The following is a 17766-nucleotide window of genomic DNA, read 5'->3' as shown; positions in this document are numbered from 1 at the left end:
TTTTTTAGGATGACTGGTAAGCATTTGGGGGGGGGTAGGGCGGTTATGTCTACATGTGTTTTAACGAGTATGGGCTGTCCTGCTATGAATGCTTTGTTTGTCTTTTTGTGTAATGAGCACACCGCACAAAACTTCTAGCAACCTATGGTAATAAAGTATTGAATCTGAATTTGAATCTGGAAATAACATCCACAGAATATCTCAATAGTAGCCTGACCCCTTGTATTGGAACCACTAAACTATCTAACTGTGTAGTTAGTTCTAACTAGCTCAACAGTAAAATTATGCTTACACGTTGATGCATCAGTATTAACAATACTACAGTGCTTTCGATTTTGAAACTAATAAGTACATTTTGCTGATAATTCTTCTGTACTTTTACCTAAGTAGGATTTTGAACACAAGACTTTTATTTGCAGTGTTTTTGTAATGTGGTATTAGTACTTTTATTAGAGGAAATGACTTGAGTACTACTTCCTCCACAGACAAAGAATAAAGCATTTTTTCCATTCTGAAATGTACCTTCAATTAACCTAAATGTTCTTCATAGCTATTAAATTAAACTTGGTCACTTTCCACTTTTGGATTGAAATGTAACACTGGTTACTTATTACACAGTGTTCCACCATTGCTAAACGTTTTTATCACCTTTCTTTACATATTAATATCTTAATGTTGTGTACACTTTAGCCTAAGTATTCTAAGCCGGGCTGTAGCTAACTAAGTATCCTATCAAAACACAATGAGACTTTTAATGAACTGCCTTGTGTTTGTGGAGTTAAAACATTGTAAAGTGGATGGCAGAAGACAGATGGCCTGAAATTAGATTTACATGGCTACTTATTTTTGTTGTTGTGGTGTAAATACTCAGTAAGTCAATCTTTGTAAAGACGTGCTTGTAACCTTTTTATAATGACATTAAGAGAGGGTCTGACTAAGCAGTACGCCCCTGCTCACAGGGCTTTGTGAGGCATAAATCTGTCGTCAAAGAGGAGTTTAAAGATTGTGAGCCTAAAAATATAACATGATTTATTACGTGTGCTGTTAAATAAGACTCACACGCCAAATATTTGTTTAAAATAATTGTGTGAGAAGGCCATGTTTTTCTGGTGTTTATGTTTCTTCTGCTGCCCCTTAATATCTCACGTGAGATATGTAACTCTTTCCCTCATGCCATATTTGTGTTTACATCATTGTGTTGTCAGTGGTGATCAGTATTATAACGTGACATCTCTCTCTCTGTGTCACTGTTGGCCAGCGTAACACACACTTGTTTGTCTCTAAACACAAACTGTATGATTAAAGGGAGGCAGAAAATCAGCTTCACCTTTACAGTTCTCCTCTTCCTCTGCGTCCAACAGCCTAGAAGAGTGAAAAGAGGCAAAACATGAAGTAACCAGGTGAAATACACACAGGGAGGTGATGTGGACTTAAAACTCCGACTTCTGTGCGTTTTCTTTCAGATCCTGCTGCAAGCTTACAATACATGTCTTTGGGTTTCAGTATGCAGATATTGTCATATTTGCATGCTCGGTAAAGTAACACTGCTGAGTTCATGACTGAGCATAAACACATGCAAACCACACCAACCGTGGGCCTTTATGTAAAGGTGCTGCAACTGTCACACCGCAGGCCAACAGTGACTGCATTTGTACTAGTGAAGACCAAAATCAAACGCAAACCATTAACACTTTGAAAGCCTTGTTACAACATTTTTCAAAGTTGCCAGATGTTATACAATTCAGTGTCAAATGACACTTTAAAAATATATCAGCAAAACACTGCAAACGTTATCGTCTTTGGGAAAAACCAAACCAGGTGCTTCATCTTGTACCACAGCAAACCACACAGCCCATACCCGTGGCTCTCCTCCATCTCATTGGCTGTGATCGGCTGTGTCCTGAAACGTTCGCTGGTCTTGCGACCGCCACTTAACCCGCCAGGGAGGTAACGCCGGGTGCGCCGCCGCCCCCCGTCAGAGCCTGGCTTCACAGCCAGGTCCAGAGAGGGCGTGGCTTGCCCAGCATCAGGGCAACTGGTGTTCATACAAACAGTGTAGGAGGAGGGAAAGGAAGGAGATGTTGAGGCAAAGACAAGTATTGAGGTACAAAGGCTGACAGTGACAGTCAGGATCACACACATGCAGGTGACCCTACACTTTCTCGGGCTGCGCTCCGCTCCCCGTCTGCTGCAGAAGAGCACTTCTCAACTGGCCCACCGACACTCGAGTGTGGAGCTGTGTGGAATCGAGTCCAGGAGGAACAAGGTGCCCTTCCCCACTCAGCGTACTGGCAGAGTCCGGGGAACCCTGCCTGGAGGGGCAGGGAGTGGGGGGAAGGAAGTGAGAATGTAGGTGCGAGGAAGCGTGGGGTGAAGATTGCTCTTAGAAAGAAAAGTGCAATCTTGAACCTTACCAACAAGAGCAGCCAAAAAAATGTGCAGCTCCAATCAGGAAAGGTTCAAGTTGTACATTTTTTCTGACGCTAAAGAGGTTGCCGGTCTTTGTTTCATATTGCCAGCTCCAAGTAACAGCACCCAGACCACATCAAAAGTCTCAGGCTGAAAGAGTACCGATGAAATGCAAAAGAAGAATCAGACTGGCTTTAAAACTCCCTGCTGGGACTAACTGATTTAGGCCTCTCAGTTTAAATTAGTAACAAAGAGCAGCTGGTGAAGTCGAGAATCTGGAGCTGGAGAAACGTTGCCGGTAAGAAGAAGAACCAAGTTTAAAAACTGGTAGTAAAACCTCCTGGAATTTACGTTGTAAACTTGGGAAAGGTTTCAAATGTATACTAAATGTTTTGTAAATACAGTCCCGTATATAATCCCTCACTCACTTGTTGGACATTACGTATTTTTGCACAATTTACATAGAATAGATCATGAATTTATGTTCCACATACAGTACATCTTGTACAACTACATGAAGTCCTTATTTCTCTCTGGGTACATTAACCTTCTCCTCAGTGATAATATTAATATGATGCTACACACTTATACCAAAATATTAACCATTTATCCATTGTGAAATTGTAGGACAACACCTACAGTGTTGTGTTGATGTCAAAGTGGAAAAGGTTGAAGCAGGTGACAGGTGTCATCAGGGTTAGGAAGCAGGCATGTTGGTTTATTGTTGTTTGGACAAATTAAGCCCAAAGCACCTGTTCCCCTCCACAACCAGGTTTAAAAAAAACATACAACACCTACAGTACACTATGCTGCATCAACCTCTTTGGTTATTTTCAGATGTGTACAGCTGTGTTCTGAAGTTACAGTTTAAAAAGAATGTTTACACCAAAATTATGCACCCAAAATGTGTTGCATTTCCAGCTGGAAGACAACACTGATCACCATCAGTAAACAAGGAAAAATTCCCATATGATTTTTCATAAAAAACATTGGATTTCATTAAAGAATTAGCCCTTGTTGAAAACTTTGATTTTTGCATTACTGTCAAGTTAATCAATCTGCAGACATGACTCACCTTATCAAGTTGTTGGACTCTGCAGGATCCTCTAATCCATTTGTAACTCCTTGCGCTCTACCGTTAACTCTTTCACTGGGGCCATCTGAGTTCAAGTACCCCCTATGGGCTTGAGGCGCTGGGTCATTCACCTCTTTCCCATCCCTCCTCACCCACTTCGAAGGTATCTCCTCCGTGTTGCCAAAGCGCTCGGCCAGTTCTCGCCTCCTCTCAGCTTTATAGCGAGCGATCCGCTCTGATCTGGGCTCCAGCACTGGGTTCTCCATGGTGTCCATGTCCCTCAGAAGGATTCAGTCAATTATCTGCTCCTCGAATAATTAAAAAGCATTTAGGAACAGAAAGCAGATGGGTTCATTCTCCACTGTTCATCTAAGGCAAAACATGGAAGCCAAACTTTCCTCTGGTAAAATTCAGATTCCATTGGACTTAAAGACTTTCTCTCCTGGGGGTCCACCAATCAGAGGCTGCAGGACAAGCTGTTCCTTGGTGGGTGAGACAGTGCTCCTGAAAGAGGAATAAGCAAGCAATAAAAACAGGTGAGAAGCTAACAAAGCACTTTAATGTGTCCTTTAGCAGTCTGCACATACCTTCCCTGAAAGGTTTATGACAACACGGATGAGCCTACCTTCATTAACTAATTCTTCTAAAAGTGCATCCTCTTCTCTCCCCCTGCACGTGTAAGATGACCTGTACTAGCCTGCAGTGCCATGCAGGAATCTCTCCTTGCACTGAAACTCAACACCTCAGCAGCTCAGCTCCACTCTGGGTCCGGGCCCCGATGGCACAGAGTCTGCAGGCTTGCTGGTCTATTCCACAACCCTGCGTGTAACTTAAACTGAACAAGTCAGTTTTCTTGTTCAAATGTTATCCAACCAGCTGCACAGACAGTTTGACTGTTATGTGTCAACACAGAGAATGCTATCTGTCAAAAATGATTAGCTGTGGATTCAAATTTATTTAAATACACATACAATAACCTATCTGAATCATGACATGTTCCCAGGCAATGTGAACACATAGATGAGCCAAGCAAAGTCCCTCTATGCTATTTCATGGTTGCCTGGAATTAAATCATCAACATCAATAAAGCAAAAGGTGGTAAGCCACATATAAATAGTGCTCATATGACACGATTCACATTTAAAGACAACAGTTAACCGCCAGATAAGTTCACGAGTGACTAATATGTACAAACATAAATTTGTGTTTGCACATGTGTCCGTTTGCGTTCCAAAACTGTGAATGTCAGCATTCCTGATGCAGGAAGCACAATGCAGCCAGAACAAAGATACGTGAGCCACGGACTTAGTACAACAGATATAGCTGCAGCAGAGCTGAATGCTTCTGGTGGCAGTAGAGGTAGGCATAAAAAGATGCAACCTTTATTTTAGCATGTGTGCTGCTCCATTTAGACTGCTGGAAAGAAGTACGGAGAAAATGTAGAGAATTAATGTCAAAGTTTGCACACCTCTTGGTCAGGTCTTTCTTTCATCTGTCAGAAACACCCAAAATATAAAGATATACTGTCATATTGAATAAACTGAAGGCCACATTTGCAGACATTGCCAGAGATTGTAGCTCGAATGATAGTGCCACAGAGAGCTTTAATGAGCTGAACTGTTATCAGTTATACTGTTAACTGTTATCCCCACATAAGACAACAAGCTCAGAGATGTGTGTTCTGTGTACTACAAAACACATGTACATGCGCTTTGAACAAATAGTCGGACAACCAGAACAGGACCACTCAGCTCCCTGTCCAGACCCAGAGAGAGCAAGCCACAAGCATGCCCAGTCTGAGTGACGCCACACTTCTTTATGTTTTTGCCGGCAAAACAGGAGTGCGTTTTTCAAAGATCTACAGTCATGTGACAAGTGGGAGGATTGTTGATTGGAGGGGAGAGCCATCCAGGCTCAACAAGGATCATGGGCTTCTAATCCAGGGACACTAGCTCTGAAATAAAGCTGGTGGATGAGTACACAGGACCCATTCTCTACCTACTCAGAAAGGGGAACTTTAACAATGGTATACTGTTCTAATGAAAATATCACCAGGCTATTAGTGTCAAGATATGGATACAAATCCAAATCTTCCAAACATATTAATTCCTTGAACACTCCAATATCACTTTCGACAAACACAATTATGGACCTGTGTTGGGTATATTTTTACTGCAGGCTAGCAGACTGGTTTACCCTCAAAGTGCAGACAGGTCAGACGTTAGATAACAAGAGGACCTCTGTCCAGCAGCAGAGTAAACCGGATTAAAAGGGTAGCCAAGATTAATCCTCCGACCAATTACACCTGTCCTGGCTGACCTAGGCGCACGAAACCCCCCATAGAGCACCATAATTCAAGGACAAATTCTCATAGGCCTTTCCTTCATAATTTCACTAACTATCTGAGCATAAATGACATGTGCAGCAGTAAATGGGTTTACACAGCCGTGCACTGTCCTTTTGCCTGATCTCCACATTAAAAGGCATGTGGCTGCATGGCAGAGAGTAGGAACAGCTTTCTGCTCATGCAACCACCATAATCCACTTGTTAGCTCCCAGCAGGATGTAGCACATTAACAGCTGCTCTGATGAAAGTTTTTACATTACACATTCATTTGATGTAAGTTGTCCAATAAATATCCGCGCAGAATGTCCGACTCCTACTATTTCAAATGGATTGGGAAAGTCATAGAATGTGAAAACATTTCAAATTCTATTCAAATCACAATTTAATGTCCACACACAGAGTAGCATACAACTACTTGAACGTGTTTAGGTCACCAAAGTACTTTTAAAGTGCAATAATTCATAGTGAGCAGAAATACTGGATTAAACCTAATGCAAATCCTATAATTAATTCGGCTGGGAAATATAAGAGTCACACACAAACATAAGGTATTAAGATTTTAAGGTTTCTGTTCGTGCGTCATTCGTGCGTAAATTGTGCGTAAGATATCTTCTGGCACCACTGTCAAGTCGGCACTGCCTTTAGATCATTTTAAAACAATACTACATAAAACTCACAAGGCTTACAAAGTAACTGGACACCATAGCTTCCATGACTAACGCACTACCCGATCTTCAGTAGATCAGACAGAACAAACACCAACAGTTGAGTGATCGTAATAAGTGACTCAGAACTTGGTCCTGGCTGGCGCCTGGTAACATTTTCAACTTTTTCGACCATATTTTCGTTATTAAAGACATTGAATGTAGAATACAGTACTTACGTGCACTGCGCGCCGTGAGAAGTGGGCATGAGCGTTGCCGCTGTCCTTCCCCAGACCGGCGGTCCCTCCCCACTGGCCTTTCACCACCGGACTGCCTCTCCAAATGTAGTCACACGCCGCTGTGGAGGGCTCTCCGTATTAAAGGGGGAGAGTATAAATAGATGTTCAAACCCTGGGACGCCGTGCCACTGTCAAGGAAGCAGCAATATGGCAACCGTCGAGCTGTGGCGCTCACAGAAGCTCCAAAATAGCCACGTTCACTGAACTTAAGTTGTTTTGTGGTCATTTTGGCGAATTTGTTGGTTCATTTGCAACATTAAAGCACAATATCAACCAGGACCTTCAACTATTTCATTAACGTGTGGCCCTGTATATATTCATTATATTGAATTTATTCGAATGAATAATTATATTTAGTTATTCTATCTGTAAAAGGCCGAACAAAAGTATTTCAAAAAATACTTTTAAATGTGACTTATTTATTAATATGTCAGCCTGTCATGTTCCATCTCTCTTTTGTCTCCTGCTTCAACATTTTTGATGTCTCACATAGCCTACTCGGGACATACTGTTAAATCCGAACTGCCGGCAAACCCAGAAACCAATAGAAATGAGTTTAGGAAAATGTTTAGTAATTTGTAATTTGGCGATCACCCGGTCAAGTGGGGAGCAAATATTTGCAACTTAAATTTTGGAAGTGTGGACAATGTGAGGACCAATTATTCCACTGGTTCTTCCATTACTGTTTCAGCACTGCCCCCTTCTGTTTAGAATGTACAGTTACAATATCTTTTCATTCATCAATCATATCCACCCGCTAATGTGGCTCTTAAATAAACTGTTCACACAAGTACTGGGACAGTACACATTAAAAGAGTAGAAAGTACAAAGCAGATCTTTTTTTCATACTCACATCAGTCAAAGAACCACAGTCAGCAGATCTCTCAATGGGGTTGCATGCAAGTATTCAAGAGACGGGTTTGAGAGACAATTATTTATAGAAATGCTTCTTGAAGGAACAGTGCAACTCGCATAAAAAAACATCTTTTACAGTCTGTCAATACAAACATAAATACAGGTGTAATCTGTTCCCTGTGACTACACCATAAATACCTTCATCAAAATAACAAAAATAAAGGACTTCATATACAAGTTGGGAACAAAAAAAGCTTTGGTGAAACAACATAAACCAACTCATCAACTTATAAGGTGCTCATAATAGTGTTGTCAGTAGTTTACAGCGCAACAAAATCCTTATTTTTAATACTGTCAACATCAACAAAGTAGCGCCATGTTTTGTGGAAATACACAGCCTACTACCAAATTTATTTTTCTTCAAAGAACAACATACTTTTACTGAAGACTTGTCAAATTATAGGTAAATAAAAGTAATCCTTTGAAAGTGCATCATGTTCTGTTTATCAAATATAAAATATATTTCCCTGTGTTAAGGGTTATGGTCCATCACAGTTATGTTCTACAAGTCAGGCATAATGTGTTTTTCCTACACTGATGTTAAAAAAAAATGTGTTTCCTCAAACCTGACCGAAGTTTCATGATGCTGGTGGACTGATATTTTAAGCTAACAGTAGAGAAGCAGAAGGAGCGGTTGTTCGTCTTCCAAAAGCTTCAGTTCTTCACGAAGAAAGGATGAGCCAGGGCTTTGGCAGCTGAGATGCGCTTGCTTGGTCTGAACGCCAAACATTGCTGCAGGTAAGGAGAGGTCATACCTTACAAACGACTTGGAGAAAAGCACTGGAGATTTGAAAAAGTTTAACACAGACATGCATGCAACTCTTTAGATTTGTGAAGCTGTAACTAGCAAATGTTTGCTATTTTTAGCCATGCTATCAGCACGGCTCTAGGGATAGCAATGCTGGTCCACACGTTGGTGCAGACTGACATATCTCAGCAACTGTTGGACAGATTGCTATGAAATCACGCACAGGCTTTCATGTGTCCCTGAGGATGATTCTTACTGGCTCTGGAGAACCCCTGACTTTAAATTACAACTTGGGAAAGGGGTTAAAAAATGTTGTTAATTGTGCCACATATAGAATATGTTTTATCAAGCTAGTTAAAAGAGTCAGAAGGGCCAAGTGAAGAAAAAAAAAGTGGTAATTATCTTTTAGAGAAAGCGATGGAAGATCTGTTACCTGAATGTATGGTGGTATATGAGAGGCACAACCTGGTGCTACAACTAGCCTCACACAGTACAGCCTCACACAGCGGCTAGCATGGTTTAACTCTTAGTCTTATTACCGAGTCAAATTTCTGTGAGATTCATCATTTAAACCACTAATCATATCAGAGTTACCTAGAAAGTTGTGTCTATGTTGTTCACATTTTCTATATCTAATTTGTCAAAACTATATTTCATTTATTCTGTTCCAAAATTACATTTAAACTTAAAAAAGTCAGCCTCTCTTTGCGAGTGTACAACTCAAAGTGTGAAATGTGAAGCAAGGAAAAACGTCATGGAACTAAAAACACAGATCTGCTCACAGATAGCAGGTCGTTCTCGTCGGGGTCCAGGTTGGGCAACAGATTGGTGCAGGAGCCTTTTGGTCCCCAGATGACTGAGTAGGAGATCGGGCTGTCCTTGGGCCAGTCCTCCTCACTGGGAATACCAATCACCCTGAAAAGAATACAGTATATTTTTATAGCTTAAAGGTTTGGGCAATGTCGATCACCATAATGCTAATCTTTATTATATGTAAAGAAAGAGACAGAAAAAAAACTCACTCAAAGATTTTTTGCAGCTGCTGTACCTCGGTGTATCCCTGAAACAGTGCTCTGTGGGAGACAATAGGGATGGGAATCACAACTCCCGATACCATTTAATCACGATACTTCTGCCACAATACGATTATATTGTGATTTTAAACATATTGACAAATTCTACGATATTCTGTAATTTTTTCCAACTTCTCATTTTTCCCAATTTCAAATGATGTCCCCAAAAGGAAACTTTGTCAATCTTTTTTATCTAAAAAGATACATTTCTGTTTGTTCATATCACTTCAATATTATTGCTGCAAAATGGAATTGTCAAGCACACAAAGTGACCAACACATATATAATAAAAGATCAATACTTGGCGCCTGTGTATCGATACAGTTTTACCACTGAAAATATTGCAATACTTTGTTGTATTGATGTTTTCCCCCCACCCCTAGGAGGGGTCTTGCTTGACCGTGTTTATTTAATGAGGTAAAGTGTCCTGAACCTGACAACAAGTGTTCAAAGAACAAGGCACAACTGTGGAAAATGTTATGCATCTTAAATTACACTCTAGTGCCACATGTCTCCTGCAGCCAGACACAGACTCCTTACCGCAAGAGGAAGAGCTCAGCAAAGATGCACCCAGCGCTCCACATGTCCACTGAGGACATGTAAACAGAGTTTAGCAGCACCTCAGGAGCTCTGTACCACAGTGTCACCACCTGAACAGAGAAGTCCGAACAGAAAATGTTTCAATTCAGGCAATGAAACAGACAGGATACACCGGATACTCTACACTTTAACAGTGTACCATTCTGTTTCAGGGTTATGTGTTGCCTCACTTACACCTGGAGTGAGAGCGATATTGAAGGTGTAGATGCGTGCCAGTCCAAAGTCTGCGATCTTGACTTCTCCACAGCTGCTGATCAGGATATTTTCTGGTTTCAGGTCACGATGCAGCACCATGTTTGTGTGTAGGAAGTCCAATCCTCGCAGCAGCTGCTGCATCACATCCTGTACAGACAGCAGTATGGCTTAAGAAATGTGTCTAAATCCAGGGAATGTTTTTTTAGCCTGCATACATCTCTGTGTCTCAAAATTGACTTCTAATTCGTCATTTGTTTACTTGTGCACTCAGGGGATTCTCAAATTGTCCATCAAAAATCACCTGAGTTTACCACTATTCATTTAATAAAAGGTCTTAAGTGGATTTGTTTTGGCGAAGCGTGGACGCTTCACACCCATCTTCGACCCGGCACCAAAGAAGATCTATACAATGCCCACAGTTTCAAGTTTAGTAACACCAATGCAGTATCTGACCAAATGTCTACCCTTTTGTTCCCGAGTTATGATATTGAATAACGGCCAGAAAAGGGTTTTTCTAAAACATTATGGTTTTACAGTAAAGTTGAACTTTGACCTTTTTGGTTTCAGATGGCATCACTTCATTGTATTAGCCAATAAGACATTTGTTTGAAATGTTGTCATAACTAACATGGGCATTCTTGAGTTATGGCCATAAATGTGTAATGTGGGGTGACCTTTGACCACCAAAATCTAATCAGTTCATCCCTGAGCCCAAGTGCGAGGGTTTTCCTTTGTCGAGACTCCAATACATGCAGCTATACCATGATAAGTCAAGTGATGAGTTCACACACCTTGATACAGTCACGGCTCAGTCCAGAAGCGGGAACCTTGGAGAGGTAGGTGGAAAGGTCCTGGTCAATGTATTCCAGCACCAGAGTGAGGTCCAGGCTCCTGCCCACTGGCACAGCAGATGCATCCAACAGCCTGGATGTTAAAATCAGCACAGGATTTTAAAAAAAACACAAGAAAATGTGTGCAACAATTCCGTTTTGTGACGCACTTTTCATAAAGTGGTCATGACATCAATAAAACAAAAATGTAGACAAGACGTATGTAAACAAATACAAATAGATAAGCTCACCACAACAAACTTCCTCCAAAAAAACATCACAGTAAAACTATTGTTTTCATTAGTATCAGTATATAGCAAGTCATCGTACATTTCACTGCACTTAATCTGTAAGGTATCACATTGTAATATAAAAGAGTACAAAAAATCATATTATTAATTTATAACATATGGCAGACTGAGATAGATTAAAATCTCCAGCAGTATTTAAGAGTTAAATGTTGCCACAACAGTAAAAAGCTGTTGATACACTAATAACTATAATCCAATAATATTATACATTTTCTACTTTAATTTAAGTCAAAGACTTACTTGTACTCCTATTTTTGTTACATTAAATTGCTAATGACTTCTAACAAATCACTTTATAAAAGTACTGAATACGTCTTTCATCACTGTCCTTAATATGTAATAAATATCCAAGCTAAAATGGTCTTTTGCACCATGTATCTTTGCCACTGACCGCTCCAGTCATTAATATAAAAAAAAAAAAAGATAAGTATGAACACACCAAAGTCAGATACAGATAACAAACGAGATCCTCTTGCAATGGGATGATACCAACTGTAACGCCAAATTGGACCAGTGGCATATAAGTGGGTGGGTACTTTTTTGTTTTTTTAATTTTTTCAATGCAACAATGTTACATTTTTATGTATTTGCCAGTTTATTAGGTACACCTAGCTCACACAATAGCAGTCTAATACAACAATTCTGCAACACATCATACCTTCATGAAGATAATAAAGGTCAGTTTTTGTTGTAACAGTGTTAGAGAGGTCTTGATTTAACTTCATGGTCATTTTGGAGGATGTAGTTGTGGTAAGTGACCCGCATTTCTATTTTTTTTTTTATAAATCATATTATGAATCTCGTGAACATAATCACTGGAAATTCTGAATAAACTATACACTTACTGTACTAGATTGGATGTTTTACATTCACAGCCACATGCTACTTCTAAAACATATCTTTATGCAACTAACAAAGAAGCAACTTGAGATATGAGCAACTTATGTTCCTAACCATTAACCATGTTTATATTTCAGGCATTATGTACATTTCATACATCCACTCTTTCCTACTTCCCCCCCCCCCCCCCCCCCCCCCCCCCCCCCCCCCCCCCCCCCCATCACCATCCTCAACAGCCCTGTGTCTGCTGTGGAATCCTTCAGGTTTCTGGGATCCACTTTAACTCAGGACCTCAAGTGGGAGCCCAACACAGACACCATCATTGAAAAGGCCCAGCAGAGGATGTACTTCCTGCGCCAGCTCAGGAAGCTCAACCTGCCTAAGGAGCTGCTGATCCACTTCTACCCCGCCATCATCCAGTCTGTCCTCCGCACACTGTCTGGTTTGGATCTGCCACCAAAAAGGACGAGAGCAGACTACAACGGACAGTTAGGACTGCAGAAAAGATCATCGATGCCAACCTGCCCTCGGTTCGTGACTTATACTCTTCTAGAGTCAGGAAACATCACTGCGGACCCATCTCACCCTGGATACAACCTGATCCAGCTTCTCCCCTCTGGTGGGCGCTACAGAGCACTGTACGCCAAAAACCAACAGACACAGGAACAGTTTCTACCCACAAGCCATCACTCTGATGAACAGCTGACTTCTTACCCAGTGTCAGGTTAAAGTCTGTGCAATGACCCAGTATTACTGTCTCTAATCAGCACCGGTTTACTGGTTCCACTTATTTAGTATTTATTCATCACTCTCATTCCCTATTCCAGAGCTGTTCATATTGTAATATAATAAGATAGCACTCCTCATTGCACTATTGCTTCTATATTGTTTCTGCTTAGTATGTATATTGTTCGTTTTTTTTTGTATATGTAAGCGCATTGTGAACAACAACGTTCCAAAGAAAAATTCCTCGTCTGTGTACTCATACCTGGCAAATAAAGCTGATTCTGACAACTGCATTTGGTTTTAGCTAGGTGTAACTTAATAATCTATAAATACATAAACTTACTTGATAACGTTGGGGTGGTTGAAGTACTTCATTTTACGCAGCAGCGCCACCTCGCGGATCATGAAGGCAGGGATCCCGTTCTCCGACGTGTCCCCGCGGAAGTTGAACTTCTTCACCGCGAGGAGTCTGCGCTTCTCCCCGACCTCTCTGGCTTTATACACTCTACCGTAGGAGCCAACTCCTACTTCTGCCAGGAGCTCGTAGCACAAAGGCTCAATGCTGAAGTCCATGGTCTTCCAGATTCAGGACAAATTAACCTGAACTTTGAAGATAAATGTCTATTTTAGCAAAAGTTAAACATGTCGTATTTAACTGCTGTCAACACATCATTTCTAGCTACATTTCAGTCAGAGAGTTAGCTAGCTAACGAGGCTCTGAGTAAATGGAGGTTTTGAGGTAAGCTAGCCGGCAACCTGTTACAGAGCCGAGTCGCAAACCACCTGTAATAACAATGTTTTGACGCAATTAACAAATATTTAATTTTGCTTGTTTATACACAACCGGGTGTTTTTACTGTACCTCAGACTGCCAACCGCACTTTCAACTCCATGCCGTTGCCTGCAGAAAAATGTCGTTGCATAACTGCAAACAGCAGCAGAACATTTGAAAATCACACCCCTTTTATTCGCCAACTAATCAGAAAGCTCAAAATTATTTAAGCCCACTTCTTGTACACTGCTGCTATCAATTTTACTGAAAAAACTAAATTTAGGTGCACATAACATGTAAATAAACATAACGTAAGTTGCGTTTGCGTGGTTATATGCAACAAGATAAACCAGGCCAGGTTTTAATAACATTATAATAGCTGAGCTTTGAAGGTTAATGGACCACAGAAAGTCAGTCAAATATTTAGTTTATATCTCAGTAGTTACCAGAAAAGTGACTCCATTTTATTATATTGATAGGATATTTATATTATATCACACTTGATATGTGAAAAGGTGAGTTAAAAAAAATAAATCTGAAAATAAAAGTTAGAATTCTGACTTTATTCCCAGAATTCTAAATATAATTGTAGCATCAAATGAAAGTTGTGAATTTTGTCTAAACGTATTAAATGACATGGAAAGGTTTGACTTGAACCTGAATTCTGACTTAGAATTTGATTTTAAATATAGAAGTCAAATCGATTTTTCATGTGGCCCTAATCCTCTTCCGTAGAGATGTGACACACAAAGTAGTTGGCAAAATATCCAATAATGCAGTTAGACATTAAATTAAACCGCTGACCAAAGGTACCAAGACCAAAACAAAAGACCAATTTGCAACCAAATCACTGTTTGTACCCTTTAATGTTAAAAAGGGAGGAAACACGTTACATACTGCAAACCAGAACACCTCAGGCAACGAATTCGTGTTAACTTCAAAACAAGCCGGATATGAATTTCAACATTCGCATTTAAAATCAACAGTTAATGTCATGTTAGCGTTGATAAGTGTAGGTTGACTGTGGAAACATTCCACATCTTACATTGCATAAATGTAGGTATGCATATTTTAAAGTATAAGCACAGGTTGTGTATGTTGGTGTGGAAACGTTCTGCATTATTCTCGCAAAAAGCAGGTCATTTGGTAGATGAAATCTGGGAGTCTCTGTTCTGGGGCCGATATGAGCCTCGTTTTTTCCTCTTTTTTTTGTGAGTGCGATGTAAGCTGATACAGTATGTTGTAGAACGGTCACTCAGCTGAATGTTGGAGGGCAATTACTCCCCTTTCAATTTGGCATTCAAGGATTTTGTTTTCTTTGCCAAGGCGACGGCATCCAGATGGAGGTTGCGGTTGAGAATAACCGAGCCACAGGTGAGAGCTCCAGCGAGAGCGCCGGCAAAGCCACACAGAAACACATCCTGACCTGCAAAACAAAATACTAAGTATTTAAATACTAATATAAAAATGTACTGAATTAAGATGAAACTCTAAAGTCCTGTCAGCAATGACCTCCATGTCGGGAGGAAATTATGATCTAACCTGTGAGATAGAGGTTCTTCAGTGGAGTCTGAGGTCTTATTGTAGCGTTGAGTTCAGGGCTGAAGCGGGCGATGCCATGATCGGCTCCGTAGATTTCACCTTTGGGGGCTCCGATATAGTGTGTGTTTGTGATGGGGGTTCCAGCATCAACGAACTCAATCTGCAACAACAAAAACACACACGTGAAAAAAATATTTCCATTTAACCATAAAGCTAGTCTGGTTTCAGACTTGTGTATGACCGCCCACATTTGTTCAGCAATTTAAATATGAATTGGAATATGAATCGACAGTGTCTGATTATCAGGAAACAGGAAGGTTTTGCCTAAAATCAAAAAAAGACTGGCAACAATAATAAGTTATATGCAACATGAAACAAATAAGCCCAAACAATGTCAAAAGATTTTGAATATAAAAATCATAAACTATAAGACTTTCATAAAAAAAAATTAAAAAAAATACTGTATCCAAGGAACAGTCCATTAAATAAATAAGACAAACCTAATTCAATACAATTATTGAATGAAACTAACACCTTTTCCTAAAATTACCCAAAAACAGCCACAGAAGAGCAGATTTTTTGCATCCCTGATTTAAACTCAGAGCTGGGCCACATTTAAAGGCAGTGGGACCAGCGTACATAAAAACCGGTTCTGTTCGGTCAAGAGTCCTGGGAACAAAATAAAGAGATGTTCCCACATTTTTTGGTGAATTTATATAGATGAAGTGGTTGTAACCAAAGAATGGTGTTATACAGTAAATAAGTGAGCGCCAACCTACGGAAGGTTAAAGAGGACCGGCCTAGCCGAGAATACTGTTAGTAGTATACAGCATCCGAAGCTAATGAGCAGTGAGAGGACAACAGGGACAAAGTAACGTTACCTTGTCTCTGGTTATCTTGGGGAAGACATCCAGAACCACCTCCAGAACAGAGTCAATGAACGCCTGTTTCAGCTCTTTGTAGTCAGGCGCTCGGTTTGACACTTTGTCATCCTTCCACTCCTCAAACCACTCGTATTTGGCGAAGCTGACCAGACTCAAGGTAGATTTCCCTAATGTGAAGAAAATGTAAGAATATTTCAAATAAACAACATGACTATGCATTGTTCCGGAGTCAGAAGGGTTTTCTTTTCTGACAATTGTTCAGACTCATGCATTGACTTAGGTTCACTGTAAAAGCTTAAATACTGCATCGGATCACAGTTTACGTACCCAGGGATCTTTCCTCCCAGGTCGGATCTTTAGCCGACGGAGATGCGACGAACAGGAGCGGAACACTTTTAGCAGACTTTTCCCTCTTTCCATTCAAATAGTTTTCCACCCTGTAAAGGAAAACACAGATATGAAATAACTCAAGCAGATACGTTATCTTTCAAGTGTACATTTCTAAATGCAATGTAATCTATTAAAATATAGGACCAAAAGCACCTTATGTTGCAATTATTGTGTTTTTACAGACAATAATCTCCACAAATCAGGTCTCAAATGTGAATGGTGAAAACAGATACAAGATGCAGGACAACATACAGCTCATCAAAATTGTTCTCAGAAAAGATCCAGTAGTTGTCTGCTTTCAGGCCCAGCTCCTCCTTAGTTCCATTCAGACCCAGAAAAACACTCAGGCCACCTTCACCGTTCTTCATCATACTCAGCTGCTCCTGGATAGCTGCAAGATACGAGTGTCACAGCATACAGTACAACTTTCACAACAGCTCACAGATAAAAGTAACATGAACATGAAATTAATTTATAAGTGTGAGTCACTGCCCCGGGATTTGGGGGTGGGGGTTTAGTGTGCGGAAGCACAGAAGGGAGGGTGACGGGAAGGGGACATGATGAGGAGGAGGAGGAGGGAGCTGCAAGCTAGTCTCATTTTGTTTGCAAATACTTTGAACGTCAAGAAGTAACATCACCCAACATCGCTTAGAGCACCTTTAACTAATTAATTAAAACACTAAAATGGATGTAAACCAAATAACTATTACTTGCAGCACTTATTCCCTACATGGCATGGCCTGGAGCTCTTTGGGCAGCAGCTTCTGATAGGTATTGAAGATCCCAGCGTTAGAGATGACCATAGGGGCATGGATATGAATTTCCTCCTGGCCTTTCATGACGCTCACACCTGAAACCATAAAAACAAACAAAACACAATAAATATTTTTGTAGTGGGAGCTGCACAACTTTATTTTTCCAGAAAGAAATTAAAGGCATTCATCAGTTTATACAAAACACACACACACACACACACACACACTGACACACAGACATATGACATCCACGCACACATACTACATAACTACTAATGGGATTGTGGAAAGGAGCAGTGAGGAATAACACCCACCATACGCATCCTTGGCGTCATTGAACAGGATGCGGTTAACTGGGGCTCGGACTAGAACAGCACCACCAGCCTTCTCAATGATGGGGATCATGTGGTA

At 40.5% G+C, this 17766-nt stretch overlaps 3 protein-coding genes across 10 annotated transcripts in view; all 3 read right to left on the bottom strand.

The window, feature by feature from the left end:
• Nucleotides 1-6943, bottom strand: part of svilc (supervillin c) — a 23565-nt gene extending 16622 nt beyond the window's left edge. For 4 of the 7 annotated variants that reach the window (XM_034894745.1, XM_034894747.1, XM_034894748.1 and 1 more), the window contains exons 1-5: nt 6715-6943; nt 3485-3988; nt 2157-2312; nt 1859-2035; nt 1328-1362 (exon numbers count right to left, since the gene is read on the bottom strand). In XM_034894745.1, coding sequence (XP_034750636.1) covers nt 1328-1362; nt 1859-2035; nt 2157-2312; nt 3485-3759 — 643 coding nt within the window. In that variant the 5' untranslated portion in view covers nt 3760-3988; nt 6715-6943. The remainder of the gene's footprint in view (nt 1-1327; nt 1363-1858; nt 2036-2156; nt 2313-3484; nt 3989-6714) is intronic. The other 3 variants (XM_034894746.1, XM_034894750.1, XM_034894751.1) reach the window with 3 other exon arrangements.
• Nucleotides 6944-7693: 750 nt separating this feature from the next.
• Nucleotides 7694-14128, bottom strand: cdk21 (cyclin-dependent kinase 21). Of its 2 annotated transcripts, none has more exons than XM_034894854.1 (8): nt 13875-14128; nt 13356-13617; nt 11097-11229; nt 10285-10452; nt 10051-10160; nt 9460-9510; nt 9220-9352; nt 7694-8421 (listed from the first exon to the last, which is right to left on the bottom strand). In XM_034894854.1, exons 2-8 carry the CDS (start codon nt 13583-13585, stop codon nt 8344-8346), a joined length of 903 nt encoding a protein of 300 aa, XP_034750745.1. In that variant the 5' UTR covers nt 13586-13617; nt 13875-14128; the 3' UTR covers nt 7694-8343. The 2 variants fall into 2 exon arrangements, with proteins under 2 accessions (XP_034750745.1, XP_034750743.1); XM_034894852.1 differs by having other exon boundaries at nt 7698-8421; nt 13356-13612; nt 13875-14063.
• Nucleotides 14129-14631: 503 nt separating this feature from the next.
• Nucleotides 14632-17766, bottom strand: part of retsat (retinol saturase (all-trans-retinol 13,14-reductase)) — a 21524-nt gene continuing 18389 nt past the window's right edge. The window contains exons 3-9 of the mRNA XM_034894851.1: nt 17670-17766; nt 17331-17450; nt 16853-16991; nt 16538-16647; nt 16208-16377; nt 15327-15486; nt 14632-15210 (exon numbers count right to left, since the gene is read on the bottom strand). Of these exons, the coding sequence (XP_034750742.1) occupies nt 15062-15210; nt 15327-15486; nt 16208-16377; nt 16538-16647; nt 16853-16991; nt 17331-17450; nt 17670-17760 (939 nt within the window). The 5' untranslated portion in view covers nt 17761-17766 and the 3' untranslated portion in view covers nt 14632-15061. The remainder of the gene's footprint in view (nt 15211-15326; nt 15487-16207; nt 16378-16537; nt 16648-16852; nt 16992-17330; nt 17451-17669) is intronic.

This window comes from Etheostoma cragini, chromosome 15, assembly GCF_013103735.1.
Source record: "Etheostoma cragini isolate CJK2018 chromosome 15, CSU_Ecrag_1.0, whole genome shotgun sequence".
In the NCBI taxonomy this organism is placed as follows: Eukaryota; Metazoa; Chordata; class Actinopteri; order Perciformes; family Percidae; genus Etheostoma; species Etheostoma cragini.
Note: the sequence above shows the minus strand (reverse complement) of the source record. Positions and strands in the feature narration are given on the sequence as shown.

Coding starts and splice junctions, on each gene's coding strand:
- cdk21 (XM_034894854.1), bottom strand. CDS start 13,585: ATGGACTTCAGCATTGAGCCTTTGTGCTACGAGCTCCTGGCAGAAGTA. Junction 11,230..13,355: donor AACCACCCCAACGTTATCAA/GTAAGTTTATGT, acceptor TTTAACATCCAG/GCTGTTGGATGCATCTGCTG. Junction 9,353..9,459: donor CAGCTGCAAAAAATCTTTGA/GTGAGTTTTTTT, acceptor TATTCTTTTCAG/GGTGATTGGTATTCCCAGTG.